The sequence below is a fragment of the Tympanuchus pallidicinctus genome, unplaced genomic scaffold (assembly GCF_026119805.1).
Source record: "Tympanuchus pallidicinctus isolate F22 unplaced genomic scaffold, pur_lepc_1.0 scaffold16, whole genome shotgun sequence".
Lineage (NCBI taxonomy): Eukaryota > Metazoa > Chordata > Aves > Galliformes > Phasianidae > Tympanuchus > Tympanuchus pallidicinctus.
Genome location: NW_026294679.1, coordinates 23,207,330 through 23,223,496, shown reverse-complemented (window position 1 = coordinate 23,223,496; position 16,167 = coordinate 23,207,330). Strand labels below are relative to the sequence as shown.

Sequence of the window (16,167 nt, the reverse complement as noted above, 5' to 3'; positions counted from 1 at the left end):
GCATAAAATGCATAGCTAATGATGGTGACTATGCTGAAAAATAGTGTTTTGTAGCTGAGACTTTGTTCTATGAAAAAGTGTTATTGTGTTCTTTGTATCTGTTGTAGCTTCCACGGAAATAAATAGGATGCATTACTTCCGGAGAAGCCTACACACAAAGTGATTATATGACATCACAAAAAGTGCAGAGAGCTGGGGAACTGTAAGATGTCTTCTCCCCCCCACAAAGGAAGTGGAGGCACATTGTGATTACATGACTGAAATCCACATTATCATGTCCTCAGATGTTTTGTAATTGACAGATCAGATAAGTAACTATTTTTTGGCAGTTCTGTAGGCACTATGCTTCAAACTGACGTAAAGAAAAGAGTATTATGCATCTTCAGCCCAAGGATGGTTCCAATAATCAGCTCAACTAGGCATTTTGTAACAGAAGAAAGGATTTGTCCAAAAGCATGGCTAATATTCTAACAAATCTGCATAACCGTATTTTGATTTAAATGTTTGCCAAGCTGGCTTCTTGGATTTTTAAATGTTGATTGGCATATCCATGACAATCACACCTATTGCTATAATCATCAGTGTGTTATTAGTAACACATAGTGCCAAATATTACACTTGGATTATCATTGTGGGAATGAGATCAAAGTTGGTGATATATTGACAACACTGATTTTCCAAAGCTACCAGAAGACACATACTCATATACTAAAATGACAAACATAAAATCGATCTCCTGCCATTTCAAAATATACATGTAAAAAGTTCATCAACACAGCTTAATCAATGTACTCTTAAATATTTGTTTCCCCAAAAAAAGTAAGGCTTAGAGAATGAAAATGTTTGTAGTTGGATACTTGTTCAAGTCAAACAAAAATGAACATTATTTTTGTCTGTGCGCTATACAAACTTGTGTCTTTTAATGCTCTATTCCTGGAGAACTGCACTTCATTCTGAACACCACCCTGACAGAAAGACACTGACTACATGGAACCAAATCCTAGAAAAACAACACTAATGAAGAGGAAATATTGCCAGAAAAGATGATCAAAATAGCTAAATATGTCTCTCTCAGCTGGCGGAGGCACAGTCTGGAGAGGAGAAGGTGTTAGGTATGTGAGGAGTCTAAATGATTCTAAAATGTACCAGAACCTAAAAAGCAGAGGACTGTGATTATGCTTAATAGAGATACAGGTATGCAGATGAAATAAAGAAAGGAGAAATATTGAATATACGCAGTAAGCTGTGAAAATATTTTCTAGGAAAATGACACAATAGACTACTAGCAAGAGCACAGTATCTGGTGACCCTTGGAGGCAGACACATAGCCTAAGCAGTCTGGTCTTTCTAATTTTGTGTTTCTTTAGGAGGTCAGGCATCAGCAGCTCATCATCCCCTTTTTCCCGTCTCAGCACACTGGCAGTGAGCAGGAAGGAGACAGTAAGCATACTGCCCTAGAGAAGGAGTGACAAAAAATCCTACTAATTTTATCAGATGACTGACTTTTGTAATTGTTTTATTATAAAGAACTTCAGTACAAAGCCACATCCTGCCTTGAATGGATTTTAAGAGCAGAACTAATGTGCATGCACGAGGAGATTTCAGATTAGTGATAACAACAGGTGAACCCTGACTGCAGCAAAGAATGAGCTTGTTTCTATGAATGCAGTGGTATAAATAACTGATTCTTCCAGTGATGGCAGCAGCTGTATAACAGCCTTCCAGGCAGAAAATGATGTAACCCCAGGCCTTGTGACATGTCAAGCCCCCAGGAAAATCCTAGGCAAAATACACACTAACCTCCTCTGTTATGTTTGCAAGTTTATTTTTCATTCATGTCTTGCTCAGCTACAATTTTGTATGTCATAAACCCTTATTTTGGATATCTGTTATATCTAGCAACTCAATAAAAGCTGAATAAAAGCTTTTAGCAGTAATGCTGTAATGAAGAGTCCCCCTTTAACCTGCCAGTTCTCATCATATCAATAATACCCAAATTATACCAGGGACAAGAAGGTTGAAAGAATTAATTTCGTTTCTGTATCCCCAAATCCTGTTCCTATTTTGTGCATACTAATTAAACATGTAGCTACAGCAATTGAATATCTCAGAAGTCTTCAGTGCCTCACATCAGCAATATCATACACCAGCAAAATGGTTTACGGGCAGCAAGCAAAATAAGAGCAGCTATATTAGAACTCATTTCCTAAACACACAGCCTCTGCATCAGTCCAGGTTTCATGCTGAATTTCAAATCTGAATTATTGCAAAGGTCAGGAAAGACAAAGAAATAATGCTGATCATTCATTAGATAGATTCATTTTGTGCCATTTTGGCATTACTTCTGCTGAAGACTTCCATAGATAATCAAGTGTATCTCCATTCCCTACACAGCCTACACAAATATGAATAAAGCCAAAGTACTGGAGTGACTTTTCCAATGCTCTACAGAAGCAGAGGGCCAGGACACTCCATATGTCAAATCAGTCATAATGCTTTCGTTTTACGACTGAGCATTTGGGGTATCCTTTACCATAATCATTTTATGTTTCCCAGCATTGTTGGCAGAACAATGTAAAATATGCGCGCTAGAAGTACTTGAGTAATGCTGCCTCCTAGTTTTACTGACTTAAAATCGAGTGTCAGAAAGCTCATATTTCAAAATACAACTCCAGCCCTCTCACTCCTGCATATCACTTGGGAGAAGGCAGTGCATCAAGCTATTGTTTTCTGTTCTTGCTTTTCTGCTCTGTTGAATCATCCTTATAAGCAGATACTTACAATGTTCTTCTAGGAAGGAGACCCACCTACCAGTGTCACGCTGACTTCATCGTCCTCCTGCATTGTACATCTTTCAGCTGTGCAACACAAACCCAGGGGATGATGTAGGGAAGAAGAGTATTAAACAAACTGAACTTCTCCATTCCACTTCGAAGGAAATCTCTGCAAGCTGTTGTTTATAATCAGTCTAGTTCTAAGCTGGACATGTGGAGATTTTGTTTTGTTTTGTTGCTGACTCTGCAAACTGATACTTGGAGAGAACTGTCTGGGGAAAGCAGAATCCTTTATTATGGCCATCACTGCCAAGTGATTTGGCAGATTCCTCCATGAGATGCACAGTCCAATAGGTTATGTGTGAGAGCTCAGCTGGCCAGTTACTAACAGAAAAGCTCAACTTTAAAAGCTTTAAAATCTTATTATAGCCAATTTGTGGTTTTGGCTGAAGAATGGAGGAAGATGAAAAGTAGAGGTAGTTGGGTGTCAGTAAAAGATGGAACATTGAAGTAATTTTCACTGCTGTGCCACAAAGAAAAAATTGCTGGGTTTATACATAGGTTAAATCTCATTGAGGCAAGCTCATGCACCAACTTTCAGGTACGTGCTTAGATAAAGCTGCAAAGATGCTATCATTTGTTGTAGCCTTTTGTCTGGAAGATTGAGGTAATGCATCTCTATCTAATGAGCCTAAGGACAAGACCCTTCCATTTTTCTGACTGCTGTGGAGAGAGGACCTCGGAAGGGCTTTTGCAAGATCTATTGTGCCTTTCACCAGAAACTGTCACGTCTGTTTTGTTTGAACCCGAAGGGTGAAGCGAGTTGGAGAGTTACTTTCACTGCTTTCAGTGATTCCAAATGGCATTTCTTGATAATGAGCTTGTTTGTTTGAGAAAACAACTTCCCTGTCAGGCATAGTCTGGGAAACTGAGGATATGAGAAAGAAAATAAAATCTGTTAGGGTGAAGTATAAACATCCATAAAACTGAGTAGCGAAACACCTACAGAGAAAGTTGTAGTTTGCCAGCAAACTAATTAAAGTCTCTGAATAAGGAGGAAGGTGTGACAGCTGAAAAGTTAAAGTAAAAATAAATCAGAAGTTTAGTTAAGCAATTATAACAGGAAATTACCTCTGGAGTTCCCTCTCCTGCCTTCTTTTCCTGGTTCTGCTTCCCACTGACTGAGCAAGTCAGAGAAATGACTTCTAATCTGGCAAGCCTCCAGTGCTGGAGCCTAGCTATACACATAGAGGACATCACAGACAAGCACCTCCAGTGCCCTGCAATGAGTTTGGGAGGGCACAGCATCTCTGTTCTGTCTCTGCAGCCAGCTGCCTCAGCTGCAGAAACCTGTGCTCCCCATCCTGCTCCAGGCAGCCATCTCAGAGATGCCCTGCCTGCAGGGCGTGGCTAGCTAACATATTGCCTGCGGAATCTGATGTTTTAACACTGTTTATGGTTGGCACAGCATACTGCAGTGGGAGTTTTATGTTCTAATACTGTTTATAAACATGTGTAGGACTTCTCAGACATGCTCTGTCTCCAACGTCTACGCTATTGCTTTTGGAAATAACATGCTCAGTGACCTGTACTTTTTCTGAAAGGACTGCTGCTTAGTAGGGGTAACGAAGCTGCCTTTCCAGCTATGACCAGAGGAAGAGTTTAAGTACTGTGTCGCTGAAACTGAGAATTGGAAATAACTCTCTTCCACTGTTCAATAGCATAGCCTCAGTCAAAACTACAAACAAAGCAATCCATGACACCTCAGGAGGAGGGGAAACATCTCACAATCATGGGAGCTCTTTGTACACAGGGCTCCTATTCAGTTCCATGAGAATTTGTAAATGAAGAGAGCATGTGGCTCCTTCTTACACTGACTTGAGCTGTGCAGCAAATTCCTCAGAGGCAGTGCCAAATTAAGTGTCCTGAATAAGGATGGCTCCATAAATTGACATTTTCCTGCCCTACATTCAATTGCAATCTCCATCTTTATCAAGGAACACCATGGATTGGAGGATTAAACCCTGGGTGTCTGCCAGCACTCATTTAGGCATGAAAGTCCAAATGTTTCCCATTATACTGAGCACTTTTTTGTGCAGTGTAAATGTATGTCTTAGCATCAGCTTCATCTTCACCATGAGCCAGAACACTTACAGTGGCACATCAGGTCATGAAAAACTATTAGAAGCGTTTGTTGTTTGTGCTACCACATCCGATTTTTTGAAGAGTAATTATGCTGAGGAATAAACACCAAAAAAAAAAAAAAAAAAAAAAAAAAGCAGAAAATGTTGTTCACTGACACTGAAAAATAAAAATAGGGCCAGCATGCCAGAGGAGGTTTTGGGTGCCCCCTGCTTGTCTCCCATCGGCCAGGGTGCAGGATTCAGTGCTTGATGCTCTGTTCCCACGCGCGACACCGGAGGTAGTGCAGTGAACACCACCAGCCATGGGAGCTGGAGTCCCAGTGTGCCTGCCAAGCTCAGGTCTTCTGCCAACCACCTGCTTTTCCAACCAGTGTTTTCACATAGAAAGCAATTTGGACCTACACACTGAGAAATCGTACAAGCTCCCAAAACAAAACAACCCCTTTCCCAGCACGATGGGCCATTTAACTTTTGTAAACTTAATCTGGGAACTTAAAAAAAAGAAAGCCTCAGCAGCATGACTTATGAACAAATAACAAAGCATCCTTTGATAGGTGATCGTACCATCCTGCCATAGCACAGGGGAAGTTTCTCCCTCTAGACAACAATAAACAAAATAGAGTGAATATGCGGGCAGCATTTCAACATCTGCTAGAGTCTCTGGGAAAGGAGCTTCATGCATACAGCTCTTCCCAGGACAGCTGTATGCAATACTCATTGTCACCTTGCAGTATTAGCGTTATTATGTATATCGCCATATTTCTGCTGCAAAAGAAAAGCTATTTACATAAGGTCATTGCCAACTCTAATAGCTTCCCTGGGTAAGCAGGCTTTCTTTAGGCAATATTTAATATTTCTACATCACGGCAGTTCATTACATTTGGGAATCCTTTACTGTTTCCTTCAAAACAGAGGATCAGTGAAACATTGTTTACAGTGAGCAGAAATCCTAATGAAGTTCATGAAATTAATGATTTCCTTTGATCAAAATCTTACCTTTCCTTCATACTTAACCTCAGTTTGACTATCACATATAGCAATGTGTACCCCCATACTAGTGTATCACCTGCATTTCAATATTTAAGGCTATGTAATTCTTACTTGCAAAGCTTCCTTACTGAAAACTTCCCTTGGAGAAGATAAGGACATAGCCACAAAAGCCTACTGAGCTACTTCTCCAGATGCTATGTATAATCATAACAATACTTATTCAATATATGATTTGGTTATAATGAAATTCATAATAAAAATATTATTTGCAAATGTGCACAAAAATTTCTAAATGCTGAGTTCAGTGCCAGAAGAGCTGCAAGCATTCTTGAATTTTTCTATACTTCTCAGAAGTACCTCTTTGAACTTAAACTTGAGCTTCAACATACAAACTATTCATTAAGATATGACCTTCATGCTGCCTGTCTCCAGTATCTTGTTCTCATAGTTTCCTGTACAAAGACATTGTTTTACTCTCTTTTATTAAAATGCACTGATCTCTCATTGCTACTCATTTTTTTGCTTTCTTTAGGCTCGTCCCAAGGGAGAAGGCCTGACCCCATACCAGGGCAAGAAACGCTGCTTCGGTGAATATAAGTGCCCCAAATGCAAGAGAAAATGGATGAGCGGAAACTCCTGGGCTAACATGGGACAAGAGTGCATCAAGTGCCACATTAACGTTTATCCTCACAAACAGGTAGGAGAACCAACATGGTGGAACTTGGAATTTTCTTGAATTTGTGAAGCTTGGCTATGACCTAAACAGGACTTGGCATGGACTACAGCATGCCACAAGATAAAATTAAAATAATAATTAAAAAGAAAACACAAACTTTCACAAATGAGCAGCTGTTCACAGAGTCCTGGGGAAGTGAACTACTTCCAATTTCACAAAATTTGAATACCCTTTCAGTAAAAATACCTCCAAAACAAAGCCTTTACTTATCTTTATTATAAAAACAGACTTTGGGACCATACAATCTGAGATGGAGCCATTAGATAATAGAGAAAACGAGTTCAGCAGTAGCAATGGGCGTCTTGATACTTCTGACTCTCTTCATATTTACACCAATTAACTGCTTTATTGCACAAGTGTCAGTGAAATTATTTCCAAAGGATAATTTTTTTGTTCATCCATTTAAATAAGACTGGACTTGGGTAGGGAGATACATATTTGTATATATGTAGTACTAGCAATAAAATAGAAGAAATATTAAGAGGACCCCTACTTACTAAATAACTTAGTTAAACAGTAAAGCAAGACAGCCTGTGTAAAGAGGTGTTTCTTGTTTTCCATAGTACTTGGTGGTGCCCAGGCTAGGAACTTCAAGAGAAAGTCTCTCAATAAGCTGAAACAGTCAAGTGTAAATAGTAGCTCTAATAAGAAATCCATATCTGCAATGCTGCTAGCCACAGCCTTCATTCCTGCCCCCTGTGGAGTGCAGTTGCATCTCCTGCAGTTCCAGCCCCTGTATTTGCAATTTACAGTGGGAAGACTGACTCAGTTCTTGTTTGTATCCTGTCAAAAGTGGTTGCAAACCATCATCTAATACAATGGTAGTTAATGAGAGGCAGATCAATTGCTCAGAACAACTAAGCTCATATTCCTCATTTTGCTGACAAACCAGGCTACAGACTGATTTTGTTGAAGTTGGATTTTCATGCAGAAAGTAATTTTTAGCAGCTCCACCAAATAAATAAATAAATAAATAAATTAGCCAATATATACTAGAAAGTATATAGAGCTCCTCCCCTACGAGGAAAGGCTGAGCAAACTGGGTCTTTGAGAAAAGAAGACTGAGAGGTGATCTTATTAATGTTTATAAATGTTTATAAGTGTGAGAGTCAAACAGACATGGCCAACTTCTTTCCAACGGTCTGTGGGGACAGGACAAGGGGAAATGACCATAAACTGGAGCATAGGAAGGTCTGCACCCACATGTGAAGGAACTTCTTCACAGTAAGCACTGGAACAAGGCTGCTCAGGAGGGTTGTGGATTCTACTTCTCTGGAGATATTCAAGACCTTCCTGGACGCCTCCCTTCGCAACCTGCATTAGGAGGCCTGCTTTGCAGGGGAGTTGGACTTGATGATCTTTGGAGGTCCCTTCCAATCCCTACAATTCTGTAATTCTGTGAAAGCTTGCTTCGCGTAACCAGAAAGATACAATTGCAGGCTCGCTTCTAGGGAATGATTTTACAACTTCAACTGCTATTGGAGCAACACCTAGGATTTAATGCTGCCAATTTCAGCACAGTCAAAAGGGAGACATCTGTGAGTGCATCTGTCTTAAACCACACAGCAGTTTTCTTCAAGATGGCTGATACTGAGCAAATGCAAAAAGCATTACAGAAAAATTTAAGTGTGATTTTGCAATATTGCTGTAAATTGTTATGGATGAATAAGTGGGAATTATTTTAAGAGTTTGAGAGGTGTAATTTGCTTCAGATACAGTTTATCCTAGCTGAATCTCAGCAATAAATAGAGCTCTGCATGGGTCAGGTTGTCTGCTGCCCACTCATAACCCGTGCTCAAATCACAGATGGATTATTTGAGAGTATTTGCAATAGGTGAAAAGGAACACTTCATACCATTTCATGTGATTTTGGGGAGAGGAAGCATGTTAATAAAAAAATAATCCTAAGTAATATTGTGATTTTATTGTGATGAAAAGATAGAAGTACTGAAATTCGTTGCAACAAGCAGCAATAGAGATAGAAACAAGCTTATTAGCATTATCCCAACCAGGAAAATTTAATCAACTCTATTTCTTCCTTTTATACACATGTATATTCATCTAATTCTAAGGGCAAGTTTTGGCTAAGGTTATTCCGCATTCCCATATTCAGCTAAAATATCGATTTATACTACGTAGTATCTTGAAGAAATGTAAATTAGAGTTTTTGAAATCCAACATGTTTATGGCAGAGGGCTTGCTTTAGACTTGACCCACTTAATTCACTCGAGATGATTTTTTATTTGTGGGGTTATTTGTTCATTTAAATAACATGGAACTACTTCCACTGCAGAACAAACTAATGGCCAAGTCAGTGAATGTCACTGTTTCTGCTGGACAGTTCAGATGATGTAACCTAACCCTAATCCCCCTCCATCTCTAGGTTAGCACCACTCTGATTCCAAATCTGAAAACAAGAGGTTATCTTTAGAAACCTAAGTTAACTGATGAGACACTAGTTCAAAGCTTCAGAAGTCTCTGATTCCTTGCTCTTGCTTAGGCAGCTTGCTTAGACAACTGCACCAAAATCCAGGCTGAGCATTTATTACACATAAAGAAGTAGAGTCTTGATGGTGAGAGGAATTACAAGAACACTGATTTACAACACAAAGTTATAAATATGTACTTTGTTTGTTCTTCTAAATGACCTCCATTATTTTTGTCAGTGTTCAAAGAGTCACAAGAACTTGCTCTGGAAGTATCTCATCCACAAAATACATTACATACTGGGGAACAAAAATGTTGTGTAGTAAAGGAGGAGAGCTGCCCCCCATGGCAGGGCTAGAGGAGTCTGTGAACTGCATAGCACAGACATCAAAGACTGTGTGGAAGGGCTGGAGTACACAGTGCTTCTTCCTTAGAACCATGTATATGAACAATCACAGCATGTGCAACGCAGGTTTACACAGCTGAACTCCATCACTGTGTTTCCACATCATCCCCTTAGACCATAATCTGGGATGTGAAAAGGCTTTACTCTTCTTACCAATCCATGTAACCATGTCTCAGCAGTAGTTGCTGCTAGGTGAGACCTTCAAGTCTGGACTATGCATTTCAGCTAAGCTTCCAGACGCAAAGAACCTGTAGCCAGTCAATACTGCTTTTTCCCCCCAAAATCCAAACTTACAACCTCAAGTTGAAAGATTTCTCATTCTGTTGTTTCTCATTTTGCCTTACCTCTGTCTGATTCTATATCTCAGTTTCACTATTGCTGTTCTTTCCATTCTTTTTCATTCTTCCAGTGCCTTGTATTTCTAATTAAACATACCAATTATAGCCAGACAGTAAAGAAAACACCAGTTCATGCACGGAGCTAGCAGCAAAGTATCCAGCCCTAAGCATCCAGCCCCACACCAGACGTTAAACATATCTTAATACATGTCTATGGATTGCTGTTCTGCAGCTTTTTAGAAATGCGCTGTACTCAGTCAGCAATGCTTTTATGGTAATGTTATGTATTTTATAAAAGCATAGTGATTGATTGTTCTAATTAAAAAGTCCAGTGTTTTGAGTTTGAAGGTTAAAACATTGACACAAACTGTGGATGCAAGATTTACTTGTATTATAATAAACTATTAAAACTACCTACACTCCTTTATCATTTTCTGTATACACTTCTTGCTTTTCCTTCATTTTCATTATTCTGTTGACATATACCAAAGGAGAGTTCTCTTTCATGAACAGAGTTCCTATGCATTTCTAAACAAACATTTTTTTCCCCCTCTCAGTGCATCAGTGGAAGTTCTTAGTTAATCCTGTTCTCCTAATGACTTCATTATAAGGGTTTAGACAGTACTTCCACTCGTCTGGATCATCCAATGCACATCTTTTTCAGCTTAATATAATAAAGACACTGTCTCTCTCTAGAAGCTGTTCTTACACTCAGTACCTGTACAGATAAAACTCCATTCAAGAAATAAGTTGATACTGCTGTTTTGTAACGTTTGTTCTTTCTTTGTAGTTATCATGCTAAATGATATTAGTATATATATATATATAATTTAAACTAACAAAACCCAGATGAACTGGCCAGTCAGAAATTTAACCTCAATTCTACTTCAGACAGTATTACTTCTAGCAGATTAAATTATTTCTTCTCCAAAACAATCTGGTCAATAAACCCCCCATGCAATGTATTTTAACTCAGCATCCTTTTCTTACTCCTTACCCTACCATTTGGTAAACCATTAGGTCACAATACTATCTCTACATTATTAGAAGAGGGTCATTTTGTTGACAGATGCTAATCATTGTTATTTTCTCAACATTAACTAACCTTATGCTGAGTTACAAGAGCCTTCAGAATTACAAAAATTACCTAACTGCAAACAGTCCAGACCATTTCTAAAAATACAGTTATCACATTTCCCTGGTGAGGGCATATTACAGCATCTCCATTTCCATCATGTATACTGCATGAAAGATTTGTCACAATGATTCTGTCACAAGAACTTGTATCAGGTCAGATCAACATCCTCCATTTCACACACCATCCTAGGCAGTAGAAAGTGCCCACAGGAAGGTATGGATTTAGGATAAGACACAGTAACCATCTTCAAGGATACTTCCTCATCCTCCAGTATTGCCTCTAAGTTCCCCCACTCTCTCCTCCAGTAGACAGGTATTCCTATAGAATCTATTCAGTAGCTGAAGCTTAACCACATGGTCCACCATATGTTTTTTTTTTTAATGTCAACCCTGAATATTGGAGATTAGGATGCCTTTATCCAATTTAGGAGAAAAAATTTGAAATTTTTATATTAATGATTTGCTTGATATATGCTGTTGTGAATTAGAAGTTCAATCAATTCCCAGGCTTGCCGGTTTTACTAGGCATCATCTGCATCTCTTTATTTTGTATTACTCAGATGCTTTACTCCATCTGTGGACTTCTGAGTCCTGTAGGGCTTGATTAGATTGTATTCACAAGGGATGAGTTGAGCCTAAGTAAGTTCCATTGAACTGGCTCAAGCAGTAATCAGAGTATTGCAGACAAGAATCTTCACTGGATAGCTCTGGGGTAGCCCTTCAAGATCATATGCTGTATCTGTGAATGGCTTTTATAGCTATGCTAAAATCTTGATTACCTATGCATACCTTTCACTAGACTTCCCCGGAGAAGAGAGCAGCAACACATCCTTTTCACCTGCTCTTGGTTCCTGGAGGCTTTTTCCTGGAGTGAAAAGATTCTGTGCCAATTCCCCACAAGAAAGTCTCCTCAGCTCTGTTCCTTTATTCCACATACCCTATCTGTGAGAATGAGCATTTAATCTCTCTGCAGCAGGAAAAGTCTTCTCAGCAATTTTACAGCTGTGTATATACTTCAGAGTGCTCTACAAACACAGTTCTAAATCTTCGTGTTTGAGAGGGATGGCACAGCATGCATGACAAGTAGTAACACAAGTGTCTGCTGCCTTGATACCAACTAATTCAGAGTGGAAAAAACAGGTGGCTTTCACACCTGAGCTGCAAAACTGCTACAGCTGTTCCAAAAAAACTGCATGCATTTTTGTCTTCATGACTAAGTTCCTGGTGGAAATACTTACAGGAATTCCCAAGACCTTGAGGCCCATTGAGTTCAAGTGTTGCTGAGAAACAGGAGAGCAAAGAACTGCCCAGAACAAGTTACTGGATTGCTCTTTCAAAAGAGGTTTCCTGCCTAATCACATTATCTACCCTAAACAAAACAACAATAACAAAAAAAAAAAAAAAAAAAAAAAGGAGCCTCAGATGGAACTTAGTTCTACCTCTTATTATTTCCTGAAATTTGGATTCCATATAGTTGTCTGTACTCTTCCTTATACTGCTCCAGTGTGGAGCCAGTCATTTTAGCCTTTCACCAGTGTTCTTGGCATTGTAACAGCCCAGACGCCAAGCTCTGAATTTTCATTTTCTTCCCCTGACTGCTCTAGCAGCAGCATCTGTGCCTGCTTCCTGGCTGGCCTCTTATCAAGGCTTCTCCTCTGACTTCGTGGCTGACTCCAGGGCTGTTTGTGATGACAGCTGTTGCACCAGTGTAGAACCAGCCATCTGGTGACTGACTTGTCCTCTTGGACATGACTTACTTCCAGCTGTCAGGAATTTATCGCTAGACTGAAAATAATTTGGTATGTAAATACATTCTTCATGTTATCCAAGCTATTACTTCCACAGGCAGTGCAGTGATTCCATCATAATTCCCCTGTCCAGGTGCAGTTTCTCTTCCCTCAGCTTGGGGAGGATTGGCTCTGATCACTCTAAAGCCCAACACACTAGTGAGCAGATTGAGGCCTGCAAGTACCCTCTCTCCTATTTGGATTTAATTCCTCCCCAGCAGCTGGAGGGGAATCATTGCATTTCCACCTCTGTGTGCCCCAGCAGTTGGAAAACAGGTCATCCCAGACTGCTGCTTCTCTGAAACCGAGAGAGATTTCTGCTGTTCATTTCAGGTGGCTCTCTTTCATTCCTAGCTGGCCTGTTCCAGAGGCATGCCGCTAACAGAGGCTGCCTGCTCTCACATCTTCATGCCATGGATCTGCAGCCTTCTCATTGCAGTCTTTTTGTTTCACAGCCACAACTGAAGTCCTTGTTCATGCCATACAGGCAGGAGAGCAAAGCTCTGCCACTCAAGAACACATTACATTTAATCCTTTCACATCCATAATCCATAATCTTTTATTGTACTAACAATGTACAAATTCTTGAGAGTGTCTGTGCCTTGAGAGAAGCATAGAAGCTAATGCACCTGAAGATTGTTGCCCTTTATCAGTATCCTGCCACCTCTAGCTGTAGAATCAATTTTTACACACAGATCTAATGTCATCTATTCATCTCATTTGTTCCATTAAGGCCTGATGTAATGAGTCCAGAAATATACTTGTTTTCTTGCATTTAAATTTTGATATGATTTATCTACCAGAGGTAGAATCAAATTGTTCCACTCTAAAGGGGAAAAAATAAATAAAATTCAAACTTCTAAATAGAAATATAAGCACCCATTTTGCTTCCACTAAGAATAATTTCTCTAAAGGGTGTCCTTGTGACATTTCCACTAACATCTAAGACATTATGTATATATGAGTCACTTTGAGTATGTTTTGTTCTTTATTTTGAAAAAAGGATTTATGGAATACAGAGTTTAATCAGTACATGTAGACTGGGGAAGCAATACTTCACAGTCTTAAGTTAGTTTGCAGGACAGGAATTGCTAATTTAAATTTAGTTCAGTTTTATTCACCTTGGGCAATGGCTTTAGTCACTGCTGTCAAATGCCTTCCTGGCGGAGCTGCATAAGGTCATTTCCAGCCATCAACTACCAAAGAATGCTAAAGAAAAAGATGCAAAAACTCAAGACGTTGAGAAATGCCCTTCCCCATAGTATTTACAGAAAGTAGACCATCAAATCCTGTTTACTTGCATTACAAAAAAAAGAAAACCAAAACATTAAACTCTCCCTTTTACAGAAGAAAGAATACCTTTCCCAGAGAAATATAGCAGGACTTTCTGCTCTTTTACAGGCTGCATTTCTCCTCTTTCTAAGGAAAGGCACTGTTCCTTCAGCCAAGCAGCCAGTCCTCTTTCCCAGGCCTGCTCTGAGCGTACTGAACCTTCCTGCTGTTGGGCTCCTGGCAGCACAGGGCTGGAGGATTAGAGAGCCTCCACAGCTGAGTGGATCTTCTGCAGCATTCAGACAACTCCCCAAATTACCTGTAGTGTGCAGCCACACAACTGTTCAGCACTCTCCACCTTCTGCTTTCACCCTCCAAAGCTGGTGAGAGTGCTCCTGAGTCAGCCTCAGCTGCCTGTACAAATGAAATCTCACTTCATCACCTGCAGACCTTTAGCTATCTAATATCCTTTTTAGCATAGCATTAAAGTTGCAAGTCTGCAAGATTACTGCCTCAAAGGCCTCCACACGATTAGAACATCAGCAGTAAGAATGGGAGGAAAACAGCTGCTTCTCAGAGCTCTTGCAGGGATTTTTGGCTTGCAGGAAACCCACAGAGATAAACTGGGGCTTCATTTTAGGCACAAACTGTGCAAGCCCACCACCATTTTGAGGCTTCAGCCCTCAGCAAAAGCAGTGTTTGGGCTCAGCTCAGCTCCTTCCAGCCAGCCCTTGGAAACCCAGCTTCCTGCCTTGTAACCCCTCTCTCCCCAGCCTCTATGTCGTAACACAGAGGTAACAATAACATCTCTGAAATCGAAGTGTTTCGTGGGCCAAAAAGCTGAGCTCAATCAACGCAGGGGGAAAGCAAACCACGGAGAGCTATTGTTTCTGAAAACAGTCCAAAAAACTCTTGGCACTTCAAGACACTCCCAATGTCCTTTGCACTATTTCCAGGAAAAATGATTCCCAAGGCCATGTGTATTAAAAAAATCTGGCTTATATCAATAAACATGATAACTGCTGTATTTTTTTCTCTTTAATCAGAACACAGCTAACATGTAGAAGCAATCAGAGCTGAGTCAAATAGACTGTTTTAAGTGCAACATTTCAAAGCTCTAAAATTCTCCATTTTGGAGAATAAATTAAATCTTGGAGCTCCTAAACCTGGACATCATCTTTGAGGAAGATTTATGTAATGCAAACTGTTGAAGAAAATTTATGGGCAGATGTTGGTGGAATAGGCTGTGGAACAGTCATAAAGGCAGTTTTTCTGACCCAATAAGCTTATTCAACTTGTCTCTGCTGTGGCAGAAGCCCAGAATGCACCAGCATTTGAGTTGCAGTCTCAATCGAGGTTGCCAATAGATCCAAAATCTTCCTTCCTCATACACAATCAATACAGGTTCAAGCACCCCCTCTCCAAGAAAGGAAAAACAGCGTGAAATTAAATTATAAACAAATTTAAGCTCAGAAGGTCACATAGCCTCTAGCCCGGGACAGAGAAAAATTTTGGCAACGTGCTGTGGGTAGGAATCCTGAACTGGTGACAAGACATTGGCAATCACTACTGAGTTGCTCCCATACATTCTTTCTACTAGCTATGCAACATAATGAACAAGTGTTGTACTTATAATCCAATACAACTGATTATAGCAAGAAGTTGCAGACTATTTTTTTAGGAAAAGAGTACATTTTGCCTGACTGTAACCACTGAACACTGGGAAAGTCTTCCATTCTATAGGGTGTGAGCAGCTCTTGCAGAGTAACACTAAGAGAAAAAAAAAGTTTCAGAAAGGTCAATACTTATTCACTCACACTCAGATGGGTGGCTTTGATATGCAGAATTTAAAAATAAATAACCAGGAAACTTAGAAGACCAGGTGTACCAGGTTTTAAAGATGATGACAGGCCTGTAGTATTTAGGGAAGGTATAAAAGATAAATGGCCATCATTTTATTTTTTTTTTTCATCTTTTCTTTGTTACAAGAAAGATAAGCAGTAGTCTGCTATCCTTGTAAGAACAGTGAGATGCTTATGGCTTATTTTGAGATTTCACATCATGCACTGTCTCTACCACAGTTCCACAGAACTTCCACTGTCTTCTTCTTGGTAAGGCATTGAGTATTTAAATCATTTTTCAGGTACATTCCAAGA

General features: G+C 39.7%; 1 protein-coding gene across 1 annotated transcript in view; it reads left to right on the top strand.

Annotated features, from left to right (window-relative positions):
* Positions 1-16,167, top strand: part of ZCCHC24 (zinc finger CCHC-type containing 24) — a 104,826-nt gene that overhangs the window by 85,232 nt on the left and 3,427 nt on the right. The window contains exon 3 of the mRNA XM_052678086.1: positions 6,441-6,605. Within this exon, the coding sequence (XP_052534046.1) occupies positions 6,441-6,605 (165 nt within the window). The remainder of the gene's footprint in view (positions 1-6,440; positions 6,606-16,167) is intronic.